This window comes from Candoia aspera, chromosome 8 (assembly GCF_035149785.1).
Source record: "Candoia aspera isolate rCanAsp1 chromosome 8, rCanAsp1.hap2, whole genome shotgun sequence".
Taxonomy (NCBI): Eukaryota; Metazoa; Chordata; class Lepidosauria; order Squamata; family Boidae; genus Candoia; species Candoia aspera.
Genome location: NC_086160.1, coordinates 3,837,588 through 3,860,421, shown reverse-complemented (window position 1 = coordinate 3,860,421; position 22,834 = coordinate 3,837,588). Strand labels below are relative to the sequence as shown.

At 45.1% G+C, this 22,834-nt stretch overlaps 1 protein-coding gene across 1 annotated transcript; it reads left to right on the top strand.

The window, feature by feature from the left end:
• The first annotated feature begins 1,770 nt into the window (after positions 1 to 1,770).
• Positions 1,771 to 14,653, top strand: QDPR (quinoid dihydropteridine reductase). Its single transcript, XM_063310769.1, has 7 exons — positions 1,771 to 1,930; positions 2,305 to 2,397; positions 4,753 to 4,849; positions 5,997 to 6,137; positions 8,401 to 8,509; positions 11,143 to 11,226; positions 12,660 to 14,653. Exons 1-7 carry the CDS (start codon positions 1,847 to 1,849, stop codon positions 12,763 to 12,765), a joined length of 714 nt encoding a protein of 237 aa, XP_063166839.1. The 5' UTR covers positions 1,771 to 1,846; the 3' UTR covers positions 12,766 to 14,653.
• The last annotated feature ends 8,181 nt before the right edge of the window (positions 14,654 to 22,834 follow it).

Here is a 22,834-nt window from a genome sequence, read left to right as displayed (position 1 = left end):
GCTGACTTTGACGGGTGACTGGTCTGGAATATTTGAAGGACTCCGAGCAGTCCTTGGTAGACAAACCGAGGCATCTCTGATTTCTAAATTTGCAAACACCTGGCTTCCCATCAAGGGTTGCCCAGGGCAATTCACTGCTGGAGGCATCCAGTAGAAGATCTGCTGCTCCTAAAATCCTGGGCAAGTCTTAGGTTAGGAGCGATGGGTCATCTCTGTGCTGGCTTCCCTACCTTACTGCTATTAACTGGCCAGATGTCCCAATCTCATTCTGGCTAATGGTCGGGCAGGCCCTGCTTATGAAAACCATGGAGGTCCTACTATTGTGTCCTTCAAAAACCACCTGCACAAGGTTGCTCTGGAGCTTCTCGCTTCTTGGAGAAGCAAGGAGCAAGGAACCTTGGCTAAGATGGTCGATGAAGCTGTTAGATCAGTGTTTCTCAACCTTGGCAACTTGAAGATGTGTGGACTTCAAGCTGCCAAGGTTGAGAAACACTGGCTTAGACTGATCTCTGAATGTCTCCCAAAGGTGCAAGCCAGGGCCACTGAACAGGGAAGAGGCTAGACTCAAACCTTGGGGTCCAGCTGGCAACCTGTTGCTTTCTGCAGCCCCACCAAGATTGTGATCATTAGTAGAGGCCCTGCTTTGGCCCTCCAAGGAAAAGGCAGGATTCAACAGCCATGCAAAAGAAATAAAATCATAATTAGGAATGGGCAAATCAGACGTGTCCCTTCAGACAGAACATGAGGACATGGGTACCACTCAAGCTGGCCCGAGAAAAAATACCCCAGGGGCCTATGTCCTGGTTCCTGCCCTCAGCGTCACTCAGCACCTTCCAGGATCTTGCCCGGAGTCTTCCCTAAAGGATAAGCTGGCCACCTTTCTTTCCACTGGCCGAGGCAGGAGTGCAGAAGTCATTGTTCCCCAAATTTTTGTTCCCTTGATGCAGGAGGGCCAGAGGGAGCAGGAAGGTGGAATGAGGTGGAAGTCGAGCTGGGGGGACCAGCTGCCTCCCCCAACAGTTGCTTTTGATTCCCCTGGAGCCGGAGGTGAGGTGGAAATCCAGCTGCCACCCTAACCCTAACCCTGCGGGAATGGCGCAAAGCCACACCAGGTGCATCCCACTATTTAAAGACTGCGTCCTCTGCCCTAAATTGAAGGGCTGAAACAAGGGATCATTGGGGTAACCGGATGAGCAAGGACTATGAAGCCTGAATCCGTTCACTGCCTTTTCTTTTTTGCAAGGTGGTCCACTAGCAGAGCCTGGCTGACCTGGAAAAGTGGGGTAGGGCACAGTTAGTGCCTGGATGGGAGACCACCAGGGAATCCCACTTGTATAGGCTCAGTTTAAACAAAAAAGGGGACCCTAGAACAAAAGCAAAGCTACATGCTTCCCATACTGCTGCCAAGATAATGCAAGTCCTGGTGCCGGATTGAGGTTCCACCTTTTTATGCTCTGCGGGGGCTCTCACGACCCCAAGAAAACCAAGGCAGGTTTAATCCTGCCCGGAGAGCAAAGGAGCATTTGGAAGCTGGCTGGAACCTCCCGCCACCCCCATCCCCCGGCCTCCGGATCGGGCGAGGCTCCGTGCGCGGCGCCCCGCCAGCTGCTCCGGGCAGCGACCGGGCCAGCCCCGCGGCAAAGAGCGCGCGGAGGACGGGAGGCAGCGCGAACGCCGGGACGGAGCGGGCCGCGGAGGGGCGGGTCCTCCCTCTCCAGCGCGCCGCCCTTCGCGGCGGGGCCGGGACCCGCCCGCGCCCGCCTCCCGCCGAGGGGCCGCCCTCCGCCGCCCTCTGCGTTCCCGCGGGCGAGCGAGTGAGCGGCTGCACGGCGGGGCAGCGGCGGCCATGGAGGCCTCGCGGGCGCTGGTCTACGGCGGCAAAGGCGCGCTGGGCTCCGCCTGCGTGCGGCACCTGCGGGCCAGGAACTGGGTAAAGGCCGGCGGGGCGCGCGGCCCCAGCGCCCTCCGCCCGCGGCTCTGCGGCGGACTCCGGGCGGGTGGGCGGGAGGGCGCGGGGCGCAGGCAGCCTTCCCCTCGGCGGCTCTCCTGCGCCGTCGGGGTCGGTGGGCGAGCGGAGGCCGCCGCGCAAAGCAAGAAGGCAGGAGGGGCGCGCGCGCGCACAGAGACTTCCCCGCTTCTGGCTCGGGGGAGAAGCCGCGCTGACCTTAGCAAGACGGGGGGTGGGGGGGTTAGATACAGAGGGCAAAGGGGGGGCAGGGAAGGGGAGGCGGGGGCATCGAAGTGGGGGTTCGGCAAATGCACCCCCCCGCGCGCAAGAATCAATTCTTTTTTCCCTCCCCGCAGTGGGTGGCCAGCATTGATCTAGCCGAAAACGAAGAGGCGAGTGCCAACGTCGTGGTGAAAATGGGCGATTCGTTCGTTGAACAAGCGGAGCAGGTAAGCCTCTTCCCAGGTTTGGGCGCTTTGCATCTGGAAGAGAGCCAAGGTCAAGCCCGGGGTGGGGGTGGGGGGCGTTGAGTTCAGCTTCCCACCCAAAACTTGGACAATTGGGATTCATCAGCAAAATGGTTCCGCCTGTGGTTTGCAGTTGCAGCTCCTAAACCGGTCAGGAGCAAACAGCTTGGAGAAAGTCCACCTGAGTGGTAAGACACTGACTTGATGACACCAAATCAATCACTACTTCTAAATCAGCCTTCCTCAACCTTGGCGGCTTGGAGGTGTGTGGACTTCAACTCCCAGAATTCCCCAGCCAGCTTTTCCCAATTCTGGGAGTTGAAGTCCACACACCTCCAAGCCGCCAAGGTTGAGGAACACTGTTCTAAATCATCCCAAAATGAGGAGGAGTCTGGTAGCCCCTTTTCAGAAGAACAGGTTTTCTTATAAGGCATCGAAATGAAAACGTGTTCCTCTGAAAAGGCAGTACTGGACTCCTCCTTATTTTGGGATACCATAAACTAACACCTCTCTTCTCCTGCAATATCCATGTAATATCCAGAAAAATCGGGAGGCAGTCCATGCGTTGCCCTTAAGGGAGGGCACTACCCTGACTGGATTTCTGCCTGTCACGTGGCTATTAAAACTTCAGAGCCAGCGCCAGAAACTCTCAGGAAACATTTCACAACTATTCACTCCCGTTACAAGAGTTGGGCCTTTGCGGATTTTGCACCAATTGGTATATTGGAGAAAGGGGAAAACGTCCTTCCGTGTGCTTTGTAGGCCTCCCTCAGCCATGGTATATCTTCAGTGCATACTAAGAGGAGGTATAAAGGATTTTCCTGTGATTTATTTCCACAACCATGGCATCGAAGTCACCATCCCGACTTCTTTGACGCCCCTGTGAGAAATATTTTTGCCTCATGCTCAGCCCCTGCATGTGAGTGGTCTGCAGCTGTGAATGGAAAACAGATTCCAGGACCGGTCTTACAAAGCACAGGCTTATATTATATTAACCTTTCTGTGTTGTATCCTTGCTCCTATTTTTTTTTTAATTTTTATCCCGCCTTTATTGTTTTTATAAATAACTCAAGGCGGCGAACATACCTAGTACTCCCTCCTCCTTTTTTCCCCACAACAACAACCCTGTGAGGTGGGTTGGGCTGAGAGAGAGGGACTGGCCCAAGGTCACCCAGCCGGCTTTCAGAGACTCCTGGTTTCTAGCCTGGGCCAGGATTGCTGATGGATGTTAACAAGAGATGAAAGTTCAGGGCCATGAAAAGTTTTGCGAAATTCCCCGTTCCATAGTTACAACATAGATATCTGCTCTGCATCTTTTTGTCCTATTTCGCTCCTGAAAAATCAAAGAATTCTATTTTTCCAGCGGCTTTCCTAATATCAGTCTTGCTCATCCCAAACAGGTTTTAAGGCATCCTATTTGCACCAAGGTGACCCCCTCCTCCCTGAGTGCAAGGAAGCCACGCTTCCCGCCCTTAGCATCCCATTTTCTGTTATTTCCAAGTTCTGTAATTCTGTTAATTCCCAGTGTCGGTTGTAAGAGCTGGATTGGCGAAAAGAGCATGAAGGGTGCTCTGTCGCAGGTAAGGAAGGAGTTTGGAAAGTTCACACTGATGACCAGGCAAGTAGAGCTCTTTCTGCTCCTTTACACCTGACTAAGACAGGCAAGAATAAAAACAGCAGCCTGGCTACCTGAGTTTAGTAAAACCTGTGCCAGAGCTGGATGACTTCAGATTACAGGTTAGGATTTGCCTAAGGGTTTCTTAATGTCAACAAAGCCAGACTTGTAATGATGATCGCCTGCTCTCCTTGTGCAGATATATTTATCTATTGGTAGTCCTCACTTAACAACCGCAATTGGAACCAGAATTTTGGTTGCTAAGTGGAGCGGTCATTAAGTGAATCTGACCCAATTTTACGATCTTTTTTGTGGTGGGCGTTAAGCGAATCACTGCAGCCGTTAAGCAGACAATGTGGTCGTTAAGTGGATCACACAGTTCTCCACTGATTTTGCTTGCCAGAAGCTGGCCGGGAAGGTTGAAAATGGTGATCACATGACAGTGGGATGCTGCGACAGTCATAAATGCAAATCAGTTGCCAAGCACCCAAATCATGATCACGTGACCACGGTGGTGCTATGATAGTCATAAGTGTGAGAACTGGTTGTGTAAGTCTGAACCATCACTAAATGAATGGTTGTTAAGTGAGGACTACCGATATCTTGCTTTGGAGAGACTGTTTATCCACTTTGGTGAGAGCTGGTTGGGATGTGGATGAATCCTGCTCAAAGTTGTTGGTGCTTGTTCTGTAACTTTGCTCCCTGGCTCTGCCTTTCGAAAGGTGACGGAAGATGTCGGAAAGGTCCTGGGTGAACACAAGGTGGACGCTATCCTCTGCGTGGCTGGCGGATGGGCAGGAGGCAGTGCCAAGGCAAAATGTAAGAATGCTCTCAGCTTTCTCTTCCCTGCAGTCTGTCAAAATGGCCCCTTCCTGCTCTGAGATGGTGCTGCGCAGGGAAGAACGCAATCGCTCCCCAATGGCCCCAGCACTGAAATTCCATTTATGCAATGGCAGCTGTGTTGCAACATCTGCTTTCCATTTCCCAGCGGTGTCCTCTACTGGCTGGCATTGAAAGCCTGTTGGGAAAGAGGAGGAGTCCTTGGAGCAGACTTCTAAGTCGAAATGCATTTCATGGGTCTGTGTTGCACAGCTGAGTCTACTCTGAGTCTGCTCTATGACTGTGGAGATAACCACCAAAAAGTCTCTGGGATGTGCTTTGTGTTCCAAACCCTGGGCCTGCCTGGGCATAATGTTTAACAAACAGATTTGTGTGTGCATTGCAGGGCAGAAATAGGTTGGTGTGGTTCCTCCCTTTACACCCCTGGGGTCAGTAGAAACAGTTTGGTTTGTTCAAATGCAACTTTTGTGTAAAGGCTGAACTGCAGACCTGGGATCTGTTTATGTGCTTCCTATGAAACAAAATTGCCTCCTTTAACTTGCAATCCTAGTTCATCAGAAGATTTAAACCACAATTTGGATGTTACTGGAAACTGAGTCAGCAAACTAGGAAGTTGATTCAACAAGGCACTGGTGTCCATTTTGTTTTTCGCTCCTGTCCATGTCTGGAAATGGGATGGGAATAGAGGAGTGCTTGAACTTGAAACAGAGGATTGAGTCATCTGTCTGATTAGATTTATGACAGATTAAAAAGAAGTGTTGAGAACCGGGCACAATTAGGCTGCTCTTGGCAATTTGTTTTCAGGTTGGGATAGTGATCTAGATCTTGCTTTCAATCCTATGGGTATCTGAATGCCACCAGTTACTTTCAATGCAAGTCCATCCCATTGTTAAACCCACAGGTAGTGTTCCCCTGTAGAATCTGACTGTGCAGACTGGAGCTAAAGTCCCCCTTCGTGCATGGCAGCCGAGTTAGGGAGCTGTTCTCAGGCCTCTTCTGCAGAACAAGACCACACCTGGCTAAGAGGGAAGAGGTGGTGGTGGTGATGACATTAGCAGAAGGTGGGTCTGTCTGTTGATGTCTAATACACTTAAATAACGTGTTCCGTATCCTCCTTGTCCATCAGCTTTATACAAAAACAGTGACCTGATGTGGAAGCAAAGCGTTTGGACGTCAACAATCGCTAGTCAGTTGGCGACCAAGTATCTGAAGGAAGGGGGCCTCTTGACTCTCACAGGGGCAAAAGCAGCATTAGCTGGAACCCCAGGTAAAACGTAAACGATAGTGCAGTGTGCATGTTTGTTTGGTCAGTATTTCCCATGGCTTTTAATATTCAGATTAGGGGAATTGGAAATTTCAGTTGGGCAAACTCTGTCCTCCAGTGACACTTTTGAAGCTCTGTTAGGGTTGAGCGTGTAAGTTAAGAAAATACTTGGATGAATTTATGTATGTTTATAAAGGGCTTTTAGCTTGTATATAAAGTGCCTTAACTTGGATGTAAGCTGTGAAAAAGGCTAAGACCTAAGCGTGTACTTCATTCCTTAAATAATAATGCTGATTCTGCCTGTTTACTTTGAATTAGACCTTTAGTATTTTCTTGCTTCAGAGACAAATGACCTTTGACCCTCTGACTCAATCATTACAAAATAGACCTGGCCCTAATTAGTAGTTTCATGTCTGTGTAAAGTCTACAGAAATGCTGTGCTTTCTGCTAAAAATTAAAATTCCCATTCTGCTATGGGAATCCATACTGAAACAGTGATATCTGTAACCCAAATAAATGTTAATTAATAAGCCTGATTTTAAAAATTGCTAACGAAAAGCTCAGTCTTTGACCCCTGAAAATCTGGGAATTTTCAGCACCTTTTGCTGAATTGCAGGTAGTCCTCACTTAACAACCACAATGGAAACTGAAATTTTGGTGGCTAAGCAAAGCGGTCATGAAGCAAATCTGACCCGATTTTATGACTTTTTTTGCAGTGGTTATTAGGCAGATCACCGCGGGCATTAAGCGAGCTGTGGGGTCATTAAGTGAACCACACGGTTCCCCATTGATTTTGCTTGCCAGAAGCCAGCCAGAAAGGTTGAAAATGGCAATCACATGACCGCTGCAACAGTCATAAATATTAACCAGTTGCCAACCGCCCAAATTATGATCATGTGACTGCAGGGACACTGCGATGGTTGTAAGCGTGAGAACTGGTTGTAACTCAGTTTTTTCAGCATTGTTGTAAGTCTGAACTGTCACTAAACGGATGGTTGTTAAGTGAGGACTACCTGTAGAAGAGGGAGCCCTTCTAAATCTGCCCGTGTACACAGACCCCCAGCTCGAAGAAAGGATGGAGGGTTAGGTTCCCTATTTCCATTAAGGGAGCAGTGTCTGAAATACATAGTAGGACATCACCATAAGCATATCCACAGTCACATAACGTGTGTTTGATTCTAATTGAATTTAGATGCCCTTTTTTGGTTACCATTTATGTTTCGCCCACTAAACCCACTAAAAACAGCAACATGAAACAGTCTGTTAAATAGCTATAAATATATTAAAATAAGTTAAATAGTTAAACAGCAGCTCTGTTCAAAGTTAACATATTTGTGACCATCTTTACGTTTCTGTGTAGTACCATTCCTCTGCTGCTTCTCAGTAACAAAATTGGTGGGTTCGTTGGTAAATAACACCCCCTTTTTCCTATAATATTGATTGGTTCATGCCTGCTGTACATGTCTAAAGTCCATATTGTTCTTACCCTAGTTCCAACCAAGTGAGGGAGGCAGCGTATTAAACCTCTCCCAGCCCTCCCAGGTAGACCAGACAGGAAATCCGACCAGACGAGCTACTTCTACTTTATTGTCAGGCTACATTAACAGAATCTGGCAAGTCTGAAAAGCCAAATCTCCCACCGTCTCTTTGACAGCCTGATCAGTTAGGGTGGATCCTTCCTGCGTTTCTTTCTCTGTCCGTTAGCCAGTTGCGGGCTGCTCCCCCTTTTATCTGATCGTTCCCTAGGCAGCATCGCTTCCCCCCCATCATCCAAGGTCACCCTCACATTCCATTACAGTTTCAAGGTAGTGCATTATATCCAGTAAGGCGCATTTCAGGGCTTCAGTGGAAAGCAAACCTTATTCTGAGCCATGAAATGATAGGGGAAGACACTGTTGCCATCAAGGCTATATCGGTGGAAAACAGAAGAATCCAAGGTCATGGGGTTGACTGGTTAGGAAATACGTTTTGGGGCTTTGCACAACGTCCACTTAGAGGGCAAAACCATGCTTTGGAACCAGCGGGGTGCCAAGGTGGCACCTGTCCGCCATTCCTTCAACATATGTGTCATGTTCTGGGATTGGGCAGCTGCCGCATGAACCCAGGAAAAGCATGCTAAGGAGTTGCAGAACAGGGTGGCATTCGCACTCCTGTACATTACCAAGCACAGTTTTGCCATGAATCCAAGGCAATGCACAGTCCCATTGAAGGGGGACCTTCAGAATTTTCTGTGGTGCAAGATTGATGTTTCGTTGCCTTTTTCTAGGAATGGTTGCATACGGCATGGCCAAGGGAGCTGTCCATCAACTCTGCCAGAGTCTCTCTGGTTCGAACAGTGGCCTCCCCACTGGTGCTGCAGCCGTTGCGATCCTCCCGTAAGTTGCTCTGGGATAACATGGGGGTTGTGTGGTTCAGCGGATGGCATGAAATTCTCTGGGTGCCAAACCCGTAATGGTTGAACAACCTCTCAGGGAAGTGGCCTGAACATTTGGCCCAGAACCAGGGGAATGTACCACACACGTAAAGAGGGTGGGACTTTGATGGCATGGTCTCAGCTGCCATCTTGGCATTTTCTTACCTCCCCAGGACCTTGTGAATCCAAAGATGTGAAAATGCAAAGGACACTTTATTAACTTTCCATTTTATTTGTCTAAACCAGTGTTTCTCAACCGTGGCAACTTTAAGACATGTGGACTTCAACTCCCAGAATTCCCCAGCCAGCATGGAGAATTCCCCAGCATGGCTGGCTGGGGAATTCTGAGTGTTGAAGTCCACATGTCTTAAAGTTGCCAAGGTTGAGAAACACTAGTCTAAACTCTTTGATGAATAACATTAATTTGAGCGCATTGGCCTAGTTTCAATGGTTTGTTTTAAGAGAAAGGACAGGTTCGCACAAAGTGATATTTATTCTGGAATTTCAGTGAAGGCACTTAGCTGTTGATGTGGATGTTCCAGATTCAAATCTTTTCTCTAGTGTGAATAAATTGATTAATTGATTGCTTTGGAGAGGCTGTTTACCACTTTGGTGAGAGCTGTTTGGGATGTTGACAAATCCCACCCAAAGTTTGATTTGATTTAATTATAGAATCTAGGCAAGTAAGCCAGAAGAACTAACCCACGCAACATGAGGGTCCTTGCTCAAATGACTGGGTTTCAATCTTGGTTTTCCAACCTGTAGGATTAGATAGTTAAGAGTTACACAATCTGAGAATTCTTACCTGAATAAATGGAAATCTGGAGCAAATGTATAGTCTGCAATTAGATCAGAAGAATGTCTTAGTTTCAATTCACCATGGAGCCACATCTGGCTAAAACTGTGATGCTTTCAAAATTATGAATGGTGCTTAGATTTTAATTTGTTGTGAAGTATCCTATTTACTTGGAAGTAAATATCACTGGCTTTGTTAGGACTTGATTTAATTAACTGTGCAGTTCTTGTTCTTTATTTTATACATATGTGAATGTTGCATAGCTTAGTCCTGAATGTTGCATAGCTTAGTCCTGAATGTTGCATAGCTTAGTCCTGAATGCTGCATAGCTTAGTCCTTCTGGCTTACTTGCCTAGATTCTATAATTAAATCAAATCCAGTTTGGTCTAGTAGTTAAGGTGCTGGGCTAGAAACCGGGAGACTGTGAGTTCTAGTCCCACCTTAGGCCTGAAAGCCGGCTGGGTGACCTTGGGCCAGTCTCTCTCTCTCAGCCCAACCCATCTCACAGGGTGGTGGTTGTGGGGAAAATAGGAGGAGGAAGGAGTATTTGGTATGTTCACCGCCTTGAGTTAAAAATAATAAAGGCGGGATAAAAACTAAATAAAGAAATTAAATAAATAAAAATCCAGATAAAATGGAAGTGCTAAACTGGATTGGAGACTGTAATTCATCCCTATTTTGGATAAAGTTGCACTCCCTAAAAGAGCTGGTTGAATTCTTTGTTCTTCAGCTATCCGTGAATTCAAAAGTGGTGGCAGTTTTCACTCACACTTAGTGTGCCAGCTTTGGCCCTTCTGCAGCTGGCTGGACTTGGTGATGGCTGTCCATCCTTAGTTAGACCCTGCCTTGACTGCTGCAACATGGAGGAGTCCTAAATAGTGCTTGGAAGTTGCAGTTGTGCATCTAGACCACTAAGGGGTACAGGGTAAATGGAATCACGGGACGCTTGACTGAACGAACTGCAGCGGTTGCTATAATTTAAGGCATTGCTATTCAACAGCTTCAAGCTAGACTATCTAAGGACTTTCTCCCATGATGAACTTGTTAATATTGGCTCTTAAAGGCTTCCAGGAGGGGCTTTTCTGAAGATGCCCCAGCTGTCAGGGGTTTGGTTTGGGGCGGCTTGGCACAGGGCAAAGACTCTCCAGCATTGCCCCCAGATTATGGAACAGTTTTCTTGGGAGTTCCATGTCTCCCCTTGGCATTTAGAAAACCTTTCGAGACAAGTTTCTTTCACCAAGTTTAGGGAATTGTGAACTGAGTTCTGATTTTAGAGCATTGTTTGCCACCTTGAGCCCTTGCCAGAGTGGAAGAGTCAGTAGCACCATCTGGGTCAAGCAGCCCCATAAAAGGGGGAAGGAAACAAATCTGCCCAGGTTTTCAGCAGAAGAAGTGAGGGGGGGAGGTGCCTGTCTGCAGCTCAGCAGCCTCTCTTCCACTCCCGTTCACTCCACATCTCCAGTTATCCAGCATTGTCAATGGAAAACCACCCGGGGTGGGGTTGGGGGGCTAAAATGGTGAAGTTCTCAGAACAACGTTCTCTTAAAACTGGGGGGGGGGGAAGACAATTGGACTTTTGGTGAAGTTTGGACATAATATTTCATTCTGGGCAACGTGTTTGTTTCAGTCAAGAAGGCTGTAATGAATGAAAGTGCACTTTCCTGGAGGCTGGATTGGGTAAAAAAACAAAAAACATGCCCTGGTTGTGGGCTGAGTCTGGTGCACGGAAGAAACACAGGCAGGGTTTAGCAGCTGAGCCAGATGGCGAGCAAAGGAGCTTATCTCTCTCTCTGTTCCAGGGTTACCTTGGATACTCCGATGAACAGGAAGTCCATGCCGGAGGCTGACTTCAGCTCCTGGACGCCACTAGATTTCATTGCAGGGTGAGCAGACATGGCTGTCTTTTCCAGCTCCCAGTTGTTTGGGCCTTGAACATCCGTTGCGTGCATTTGGTTCAGAGTTTTGTGGAATAACAAAATCTCCTTTTCATAAAGTTTCTGCCAACTGATGCTTGAAGTCAGGGACATCCACAGGGAGGGGAAAAATCAAATGGTGGCCATGACTGCACAAAAGAAGACCTGCCTCTTTTTTATGTAAAAAGGGGGCAAGGCTTCTATTGTGTAGTCATGGCCACCATCTTGATCTTTTTTTAACATCCCTGCAGCATCCCTACTGAGAGGGCCGCTCTTGAAAGTGCTTTAGGCTATGGGGTGACTGGTAAATGCTGCTGTGACCCAAACTGCCAACCTGAGCATTCTTTAGATATATAAATATCAGGATGCATGATATTAATACTGTTTTCCAGAATTGGGGTTCCACTGTGGTTCCAGTACACCTTAGCTGGTGCTAGGTTCCCTTCCTCACCTTATTCTTTATATTTGATTAAGAAACAATAATTTAACAGGAAGAGAAGCGAAGCACCAGCCTCAAGTATGATCTTTAGTTGCATTGTCTCCAGTGGCATCCAGAATCACTCAGGTCCCCAAAAATTTCCTGGTAAAATAAAAGTGGTGGTTGGCTGAGCCTCGTGCATTGTTGCATTGGACCCATCAGCTCTGGAAAAGAAGTAAATTAAGCAGGAGTAGGGCAAAAACATATGTCAGGGAGGCTGTAGTGGGGTAGTGGAATTGTGTGCCCCCCAGCAGCCATATTATGAAAGTACGTATAACATGTTCTCAAAATCTTATGCTATGGAGTGTGGATGGATGGATGGATTTTTCTGGAAAGAAGAGTGTCCTGTATCCATTGCTTCAGTGGCTCAGCCATTTATTTATCTGATATACTTATTTACATATTCTGCCTTGTGTAACCAGGATGATCTGAAAAACAGAAGAGAGATCTCCCTTAGCTGAGGTGTCTTGAACCAACCTCAACTTCATAGTGGGTTTTTTAAATTATAGAATGGGAATAATGATGGTTTATCTCCTTATATGTGGGAGATAGCTTGTCTCTATTTAGTGGTTCATTCTCACCCGATGAAGGTGAGAACAGTGTTCTTCTTGTGCATGACAAAAATAATTTTACATCTTAACAAATCTTTGGATTTTGGAGCCCTGTCCTTCCACGAAAATAAACAGATGCATCTCAGGACCATTAAAATGGAAACCTCAGGAATGCAATCCTGTACATACTTCTTTAGGGAAAAAGGTCCTCTGAGTAGTAGGACCCAGGTAAATTGCTTTTCACTATGTTATCTCAGAACTTGTATGGTGGTTTTTTATATGGAAATTATGGAATATATATGGAAACTTTTTGGAATGTGAAACCTACAGAAATGAAATTAAACTCATGCAGTTGTATCCATCTGTTGTGACAGAACCTTTTATGACTGGATCGTTGGTAAAAACAGGCCAAGCTCTGGAAGTTTGATCCAAGTGGTGACAACTGGAGGAAAATCTGAACTTTCACCGGCCCACCTCTGACCCAGGAGTGACATCTGTGCAAACAGCAGTGAAGTCATAGAGATGTAAAACCTGTGTAGTTTGTTGGGTCACCTTCTGTTCATCTTATTTGTGGAGCAAGATCTACAGTTGTGTTTGTGATGTTAAATGTGATTCAGTGAGACTTAATTATCCAAAGGTACAAGGCATCTTGCATTTAATCAGAGAAACGAGTTTCAAAATTGATTAACGACCTAATTTTGCAGAGTGAAAACCGGGGGTGGGGTGGGGGAGCAAGTGACACAATGTGGCTCATGAGGCAAACCCCTCAATTGTGTACTTGTGTCTGATGTTGGTGTGCAAGTACGGAAGAAGGGGGCTTGCATCGGGACATCTCTGCCCGCATTTTGTCATTGTTGTGTCAAGGTGACTAGGTGAGGAGGATGTGATGGAAGGCATTCCTCTGCCCCTTGTAGAAAGCTTGTACTTCTGTGAGTGGCCGCCTTGAATGTTACCCAGGTAGATGTCATGCTCAGTTGTCATATATTAACTCTGACCAAAGATGCAATCCTGTTACTGTCCTTCTTGAATAATCACAACTGCGTCAAGAGGTTCCAGCAAAGACCGAGGACAGAACGAGAGCATACATTCTTGCACAAAGGAGGCTCTGCTGTCCTAACAGCCAGGAACCACGCTGAGACAAGGAATAGGTCTCTAGTGTTTTATTACTGCTACATTAGACAGAAAATCCTAACAAACTGAAGAAGCATGGGAAAACCCAGACAGATAAACCCCAAAAGTCAAGGCGGGTCTGATCTGTGTCTCTTTGAATGGCTGCTCAACTCCTCAGTACTATGCGTGCGTTTTCCCCCCTGGATAGGGGCCCCCTCCTGCTCACCATCAGTACTCATGACAGCTGCCTTCCGACTTCAAAAGAAATGGCCTAAATACAACCTAGAGAATGTGAGTGCTGACACTTTATTCTACATTCCCAAGTGCATTCTGAAGTTTCTACATGCTGCCTTTACCAATGCAGGAAGGACGGGCTATTTATAAGAGTCCGCCTAAGATGGACATTATTATTATTATTATTTGCCTTAAAAGCAATTAAAAATAGTCAGTGCAGACTACCAGTTTTCTTGGCTGGTATATCTGGCATATTCCTGCTACCATTTCTATAAAGAAGGCTGTTAACATGATTTTTTCTCAGGGCAATGATCCTGCAGATGAATTCTTCAACCCACACCAGTGATGTTGCCAGGTTGTAGCTCAGTGGTCACAAAGGCTACGAGTTCCCCACCGCTCCTGGTATAGGGCAGAAGGTTTAGCTTTTGGGGTATTTTACTTGTGTGTCTGGAGGAAAAATTGTGACTTTCCTAGTGATTGACAGGAAGGGATTGTGTTGTGTACACACATGATTGGTGATTGGCTTACAATGGCTTGGTATTGGAACCATTTGGTACGTGCAAAATTTGGATTTTGGCCCCAGAACGTTCTGTCTAAACTGTGTCATTCTGAAGATGGTCTGGCAGTTTTGTAGAAGTAAGCCTTGAAGAACAGGAAGTGTTTTATGTTCAGAATGTAGAAGATTTACTTCCAGGAAACTGCTGGACCTCGTGTTATGTTTTCTGGAAGAATGAGATGTTCTGAAGTTGAAATACTTTTCATCTACCTAAAGCTCACTGAGATAAATAACAAGTATCTCACCCTTCAGAAGAAATACAGTTCTTCATTCTTGATCAGCCAGCTTCTACTTTTATCCCCCTGGACAGCTGTAAGAATCAGTGGGATCTACGCACCCACAAATGACTTAATGAGTGTTCTCCACATATGTAGCTTCTTAACGTGGAGCCTTATGATAGTGAAATAGCCAAGATGTTACCACCACATAGAATGTGTGCTTAATAAATGTGCTTCACAGGAGAAAGTGTTTGTGGTCTTGGGTGCTTTTCCTCAGTTTATCTTCCTGAAATTTGAAAGTTTGTCTTCAGATTGGATTAGCTCTTTCCTAATGATTTATAATCTGAAAAAAAGGATGAACACATAAGTATTGTCAGATTGCCCAACGATACTGATGTAAAAGGCAGAATATAAGCATTGCAAATATCCCTATAGATGATATACAATAAAACAACGTGTTGGACTGTTTCAACATCTCCTGTTCCACAGGCAAATAAATTTCTCAAACAGGATTTTAGAATATTTTCTGCGTAGTGCTGCTGAAGGCAAATTTGTGTGCCTTGCCCAGAAGGAAGCTTTCCTTAGTTTGGGAATGCCAGTAAGGAGAGATAATTTCCCAAAAGCCTTTGGTCACCCAAATCCGATTTCTCTGTGACAAACTACTTACTTCTGCCTGCATACTTAAGCAGTGTACAGAAACAGATTTTAAGACAACTGTCTTAAAATACAAATCAAATCACAATTCACCAGTTAAAACATACTTTAAAGCTCCCCATCCCTACATGCATGCATATATCCACACACACATTCACTGCTTGGATTGGAAGGCATGTGGAACCAATTTTTGAGTGAGGCCTAAAATACTGGGGACAGAGCATTTCAAAAGTTGATTATTTCCAGAGCAGCCCTGAAAACAGAAGATCATCAGCAGGCCATGAGGCCAGCAGGTCTCTGAAGATCTTTGTCTTCAGATCATAATGGGGGAAGCATTTCACCAAGATGTTGGGACCTTTATTTACCAACTGCACCACCTTAGCTTGGAAGCTATGATGAAGCCAGCACAATTGCCTGACCCCTGGCAAAATGCATGCTAAACCAGGTGTCCAAACTGCATCCCGGATGTTGCATTTTGCACCATCTCTGGCTTCCAGGCTTGGTCAAAGAGGACTCCCTTTGAGGCAGGCAAATTTGGGAAACAACAAGCACTTGAATTTTTGGAAAGGTCTTTACTGCTAATTGGGTATTGTAGCAGAATCTTGAAAGTCTTGTCAAAACCATTCTCAAGCTCAATTTATACCTAGTGTAATTAAGAGTTTCTGAGTCTTTCTTGCTTCCCTCCTCTCCTGGATTGAGCTGTCCCTTGCAAGGGTCCCATTTCCTCCCCTGTGTTTCCAGGGCCTGCCAGAGATCCCATCACTTTCCCACAAGAATAATATTAAGATGCCTTCAAATGGAGGAGACCTCCTTGTGCAGTTTTCTTGCAGGATTATGACATGGTTTGAAATTGTCTCAGGGTGTCTCAATCTAGCCAATATCCTGGAATTCTTAGATGGTTCCCCCCAACCTGATGCTAACCCAGCCTAACTTCTGAGATTGCTGCAGACCTTAAACACATTCTAGAAAAAATGAGGTCAGGATATAGGAAATAATAGTGGCCAAGCTATCCACATCCAGGGAAGGATGTAAAGCACAATCAGGTCATTGTCAGAAACGCCATCACCAGAAGATAAGATGTGTGGGGTTTATGAACCTAACTACCGCAAACAGCTGTACTAATTTTAAAAATAAATCTTCCAGAACATCTCTCTTGCCTCACTGTCCTGTGGGGTCACAGGGCATAGGTATCACGCTGTTCTGATGGCTGCATAGTCACAGGATCAATGCCAGTTGCTTTCCATATGTGGCCGCAAAAGTGTCTGCTAGAAGTACCACATCTGAGCTGGAAAGTTCAAGATAGCCCCTAGATGGCAGCAAAAGGGACTTCTGCCTGTCTCTGCCATCCTCTAGAGGTTCAGCCCAGGTATGGTGTCCTCTGTTCCTTTAGGTCATTAAGAAGGCTGAAACAGATTTCATATCCAGGGCAGATGGTTGTAAAGGGCTACAGGCAGATGCCAACTCTTCATCCCTCCAGAGTAATGACAGTTGCATTTTTAAAATTTATTTAACAACATTTATATGCTGCCCACTCTTCCAATTTTAGATAGACATCATGTGTCTCCAGGGTGATGTCATGAGCACTGATGGTGAGCAGGAGGGGGCCCCTATCCAGGGGGGAAAACGCATGCGTAGTACTGAGGAGTTAAGCAGCCATTCAAAGAGACACAGATCAGACCCGCCTTGACTTTTGGGGTTTATCTGTCTGGGTTTTTCCCACGCTTCTTCAGTTTGTTAGGATTCTGTTTTATGTAGCAGTAACAAACACTAGAGACCTATTCCTTGTCTCAGCGTGGTTCCTGCTTGTTAGGACAGGTATTACGCTTTTCAAGCATCCAACTTTGGGTAGGTCTGTAGTTTTCGTATCAGACAATCTGTGGCCAGGGATCAGGTATTTGGTTTACAGCTGATCTTGGCTTCTTGGCATCAGGGATCAACCATAGCTGGCATCTCAGGACTCAATCCTGCAGTGGCTGTTCTCCCAGTGGGCTTCAACTCTTGGAGATCAGTGGAGTGTTCAGTTCCTGTCTCCTTGCCTTTGATAGGGACAGATCAAAATCTAAGTTCGATTGTCTCAAATTGGACCTATGTGCTCCTGGTTCTGGATTCCCCTTAAATTAGAGCAAACCCTTTTCCATTTTGCACATGGAACTTTCTTTGGTCTGGGGAGGATTATGCACACAAGATTCCACTGGATCTATTTGTTTGGGGAATAGCTCATCTTCCACCAATATTTTAACATTTTAAAATTACTTCTCTTTCAAAGAAACATACTGAACTGAATTTGGTTGGGCCATTTACTCTGGAATTTGCTCCATTCTTCCCTCTTCTCCATCCCTGAATCCATGCTTGTCAGTGTGCAGTTGGATCCACAGCCACAGGTTTCTCCTTCAAATTTTCGGCAGATAATCTTAAATTGTGCAAATCTTAAAGGAGTGAGCAAGCCTCTCACTAGCCCAATTTCCTCTCAAAAAAGAGCGACCCTTGAACTTGGCATTGAAGCCCACAACATTTATTTTCCCCCTTCTCTGCTGTTTTGCTCTTTTCCCCAAAGACTTGCAGAGCTGTGATCTCAATCCCTGGGCAAAGATTTTGTATAACAGACGAGACACAAGAGAATGAAATCGATTCCACATAGATCACAGCAGCAATCAATTGGGATAGAAGGGAAATTCCCTTCTGCTTTTTCTGCTGCATGATGGTGCATGCCCAATCAACTCCTTTAGACCAATGGGTAAACAGCAAGTAAACCTAAGGTAAATAGGTACATATCCTTCTGTGCCCTAACAGTGACATCTGGTGGTTTAAAATAGGATGCGTTAAAGTTACAGCATTTTAGTGAGAAAAGCTGCAATGTTTGCACAAAGCCCCATTGCGACTGGGGTGGGGAAGTTGTTGAAACAATCTAAGGCTCTACTTAACTCCAAGAAGCCCAGAGGAGACCACTACACATGTCCACAAGACTGAAGTCTGAAGGAAACATCACAATGTTAGCATGGCACAGTATCTTCTGGGTTGGTTGAGTGGGGGGGAAACAGTGTAATGGCCCAAGGATGATAGTCGCTGGCAAAAGGTGAAGAGGATGAAAAAGTTGAGGAAGGAACAAACATTTCAAGTGATGAGCAGAAGAGAAAGAGGATGGGTGGGAGGGAGCCTTCCTACATTAGTGTTTCCCCATTGGGGATAAAGTGGGGACATCACCAAAGCAGACTCTCGTAGCTCTTTTTCAAGACATGGAAGGTCATCTGGTGGATACAGAAGAGAAAGGTGGGAAGTGGACCCACAAAAGGACAGCTCCTGTCAGAGGTGGCCCCCAGGCCCTGGCACTAATTCTTCGCCTACAACTTGGAACAAGTAAAGCACTGGACTTCAATAGCAGCTGCAACAGGTCCACCATCTGCTTTTATGCCCCAAGGGTTAAATCCTGAGACTTTCTCCTGCTCTTTTGCAATGGGTTGCTTTTGGTCCATTTCCCACACTGGCTGGATGGTCATACCAGGCCTGTGTTTACAAAAGGGTCCTCTCCATTCCCAGGGGCTTCGTTTCCCATCTTGTCCCCTCCAACTGTCCTTAAACTGTTTCCAGATGGTCATTAGAGCCATGTGCACAACATGGTAATTCACAGTTGATGAAACCATGGGCAACTGAAGGGATAGGCAAGGTCTGAGAAGGACACAGGGCAACCTCCTGATTTTCTAGAGGGCCCCAGGAGAACATCTGCTGATGGAATAATGGGAGGCAAGCTGCTGGGATTATACCCCTAACTCCACCCTGAGTATCCCAAAACTCACTGAATATATATCAACTGCTTTGACCAATTCATACAACTCGCCAACTACCTAGCCAATAAGATTTTAGCAAAGGGTGGTTATAGGCTCACACAATTTACACCTTAGCACTGGGAATTGGTCTTTATGCTGGCTTTACCCTCCATGTATCCATTTTCTTTTTTTGTGCCACATTTTATTCTATTGTGAAGCTGTGGATAATGCTGCATTTGTTGAGCTTTTTCAGCAAAAGAAAGGGGTGAGCAGGAGCAGCTACGGAGGGCATCCAAAAAATCAAGCTGGTGTTTGTAACCTCAGGATCAAGGCCTTCCACTTTCCACATGTGTCGCACGTGTGATGCATGCAAAAAGGGGGTTGAGGTTTCAGTTGCAGCCATCATCTTGACATCATTGTATGTCTTCTTTAAAAGTGACAATTACACTTGAATTTACTGTGAAATTTTGCTTGGAGGGATTTCTGCAGTACAGTTCTGCTGTCACGGATGAAATATAATTTCTGAAGCTGCTATTTCTTCACCACTTAGCACTTGTTAGGGAGAAGTTGAAGAACACTAAGGGCCAAATTGTACCTGGTATTTGTCATATAACATACAGGCCAGCTTTGTTTTTCTTTACTGTAGAGAAAACATGAAATGTTCTAATCTAGATTGTAACTTCATGGGCAGGTGAGCAAAATCTCCAGATGCTTTAATTTGAGAATCTTTCTCTCCCTTTCCCTTTCCCGTTCACATGTGGGAATTAAATTCAGCAATCGCTCCCCTCCAAATTATATATAGAATATGTGGAGATTTTTTCTTTTATCCGTTCAATCGTGTCTGATTCTCGGAGATTGCCTGGACAATTCCCTGCAGTTTTCTTGGCAAGGTTTTTCGGAAGTGGCTTGCTCATGAATAAACTTACTCTCCATATCCTGCTTATCTGCTAATTCTTTTACAAAAGGGCCATTCCACCAGTCCAAAAGCTTTGCCGGCATTTAATGAGATAAGAACCATAGGACTATTGACTTTTGCAGTGTAACGTGTAATATTGAAAGTTTCTTCACAGAGGCTGTGATTTGCTGTGATGTAATGCATCCTGTTTGTTCCAAATGGATGAAATTTGGTGCTAGATCACCACTCAGTTTAGCAAGAATTGCTTATTTTGTTTTGGATTTTTTAAAATTTGCATTTTGATTAATAATATTTAGGCTTATAAAAGTTCACATTCATCCCATCTTTATCTGGTTTTAATTTGTGACATTTCTGGAATTTCTTCCCTGTAAAAAGAACTATTGAACAGAGTCAACATCTGCAAATAAAAATATCCTTCTATTTTGACAGCAATTCTTATTCCTTTATGTATTATGCATATAATTGTTGCAATTATGGGATTGGGATCAGCACTAAAACTTGAGGTTCCAATAGAACAGAATGTCTATAGCTCAGTGTTGAACTCTGGAGTCCTTGGTGCTCTCTGAGCCTGGCTGTTGACTTGCAGACATTTCATTACCCAAATGGGTAACATCATCGGTGCCGGTAGGTGTGGGCTTTGCTCCCTGTTTGTATGCAGTCGCTTGCCCTGCCAGTGTTGGTGGGGTGTGGTTTTCCCTTTGGTGGTTCCTTGATTAGGGTATTGTTTTCTGCTTGATTGTATGTCTCATGTTAATTGTTGCTTATCCAGGTGTAGGCTGCTGGAGAGGATGTGTTCTGGTCTTTTTGTTTCCTCCTTAGCTTTTCTATTGTCTCTTTTGAATGGTGTGTACATCTTGTTTACCTCTGTGTGTCTATTGATGGCTGATTTGTCTGAATACCAGGCTTCCAGGAATTCTCTAACATTTTTGGATTTAGCTTGGTCTAGGATGCTCCCAGGACGCGGTGGCGCTGAGGGTTAAACCGCTGAGCTGCTGAGCTTGCCGATCAGAAGGTTGGCGGTTCGAATCCGTGTGACGGAGTGAGCTCCCGTTGCTAGTCCCAGCTCCTGCCAACCTAGCAGTTCGAAAACATGCAAATGTGAGTAGTTAATAGGTACCGCTTCGGCAGGCAGGTAACGGCGTTCTGCTCAGTCAGGCCGGCCACATGACCACGGAAGTGTCTACGGACAAACGCCGGCTCTTCGGCTTTGAAACGGAGATGAGCACCGCCCCCTAGAGTCGGACACGACTGGACTTAATGTCAAAGGAAACCTTTACCTAGGATGCTCCCATTTTCCCAGTTGAAACTCTGGTTGAGTCTGTCCATGTGTTGTGAGATTAAGGAGTTCTCATTGTGTCTTCTGACTTCTAGCTGGTGTTTGTGGATGCGCTCTGCTAGTCTTCTGCCTGTCTGTCCTACATAGCGGCTGTTAACAGTCTTTGCACTGTATGTTGTAAATAACTCCTGTTTTCTCTTCTTGGGCTATTGGGTCTTTTGGGTTACTTAGAATCTTTTGAAGAGTTTTAGTTGGTTTATATGCTATGGTGATGCCGTGTGGTTGTAACAGTCTGTTGGTGGTGTCTGAGATGTTTCTGATGCATGGCAGTGTTATCCTTTTCATAGCTTCTGTTGGTTGGGTTGTAGTGGGTTGGGTGGTGAGGCAGTTTTTGATAAAGTTGGGGGGGGTATCCATTTTGCTGGAAGATGCTGTATAGGTGGTCTGTTTCCTTTTTCTGGTGTTCCGGGTTGCTGCAGTGTGTAAGTGCTCGTCTGAATAATGTCCTTACGCAGCTCCTCTGGTGGGTGGTTGGGCTGTTGCTTTGGTAATGGAGCACTTGGATAATGTGAGTTGTTTTTTGATAGACGTGTGTTTCTAATTTGAAAAAGTCCTCACTGAAACACAGGAATGCCATTGATGAAAAAAAATCTTACGGCTTATGAGATTTTCTCAATTACTATCCAAATAGTTTCAGGTATGTCTTTTCATAAGGTTATTAAAAAGGCACTTATAACAGCCAAGATACTGCATAAAAGTATTCTGCATAAAATCAATTGCTTTTTTCTCTATTCTTAGAGAAAATACATGAAGGCATACCATGTGTTACTATTTTTTGAAATATAGTACGACTGTTAAATGTCATTAATGAATCCATTTCATGTATTTCTGAAAAGAATATTTGCAAACACCTCAAGGATCTCTCGCTGGCAGCAAATTTATAAATACAATCCACCAAATTCACTTACTGAGTTTTCATGACATCCCAAATCAACTCCCTCACTTTCTTTGACAGTAACTTCCAAACAGGGATATTTCCTGTAAGAACAGAGTCTTTAATGTATTATATAGTTTAGTGATGCCTAAAACCATCACATTGCCCAGAGGTATTCATGGGGGGGTGTCAAAAAGTCGACTTGGCAGCCACATCTGCATGATTGAAACCCCTCCCCTTGCACAGTATATAAAAAGGGGCAGGTTTCTCCTTTGTAAAGACTTACAAAATCAGATAAACTTAGGATATAGTTGTAATTACAGATTTTTTTCATTGTTTTTTTGTTGGGTGATTTTTTTCCTTTTGTCTTTATGTCCGGTGAATGGTTCATTTTTATTTTATACGTGTTAGTTTGAAAATGGATTAATAAAAACTTTTTTTTTTTAAATCCTGCAGTCACAGCTGCCATCTTAACCTTAAACCTTACTTGACTTAATTATGGGTGATAGACACAGGCTCCATAAAATAAAATAAAATGCAATGTATAAAATAAAATGCAATCTAGCATACATAATAAAAGGCCTGCAATTATGCGTAATCTACTTTGCTGTCAACAGGGCACAAATGCTACAGGCTGCAAACACAAACTGCGACAGCCAGAGTTATCTTGAGATCTTTATCTGCCAAGGGAAGCTGTCCACAGACTTCTTTTGTCAAACCTGGTATTAGTAGCTTGCAATAAATGGCTCAGTAAAAATTATAATATAGCAGAACATGGTCCTGGGATTGAACACTCCCATTTTGCAAGGACAAAGCTGTTCAGCGTAGGAGATTTCCCAGTATTTATCTTCCAACACTGCTGATATAAGACATTAAACTGTAATAATGTG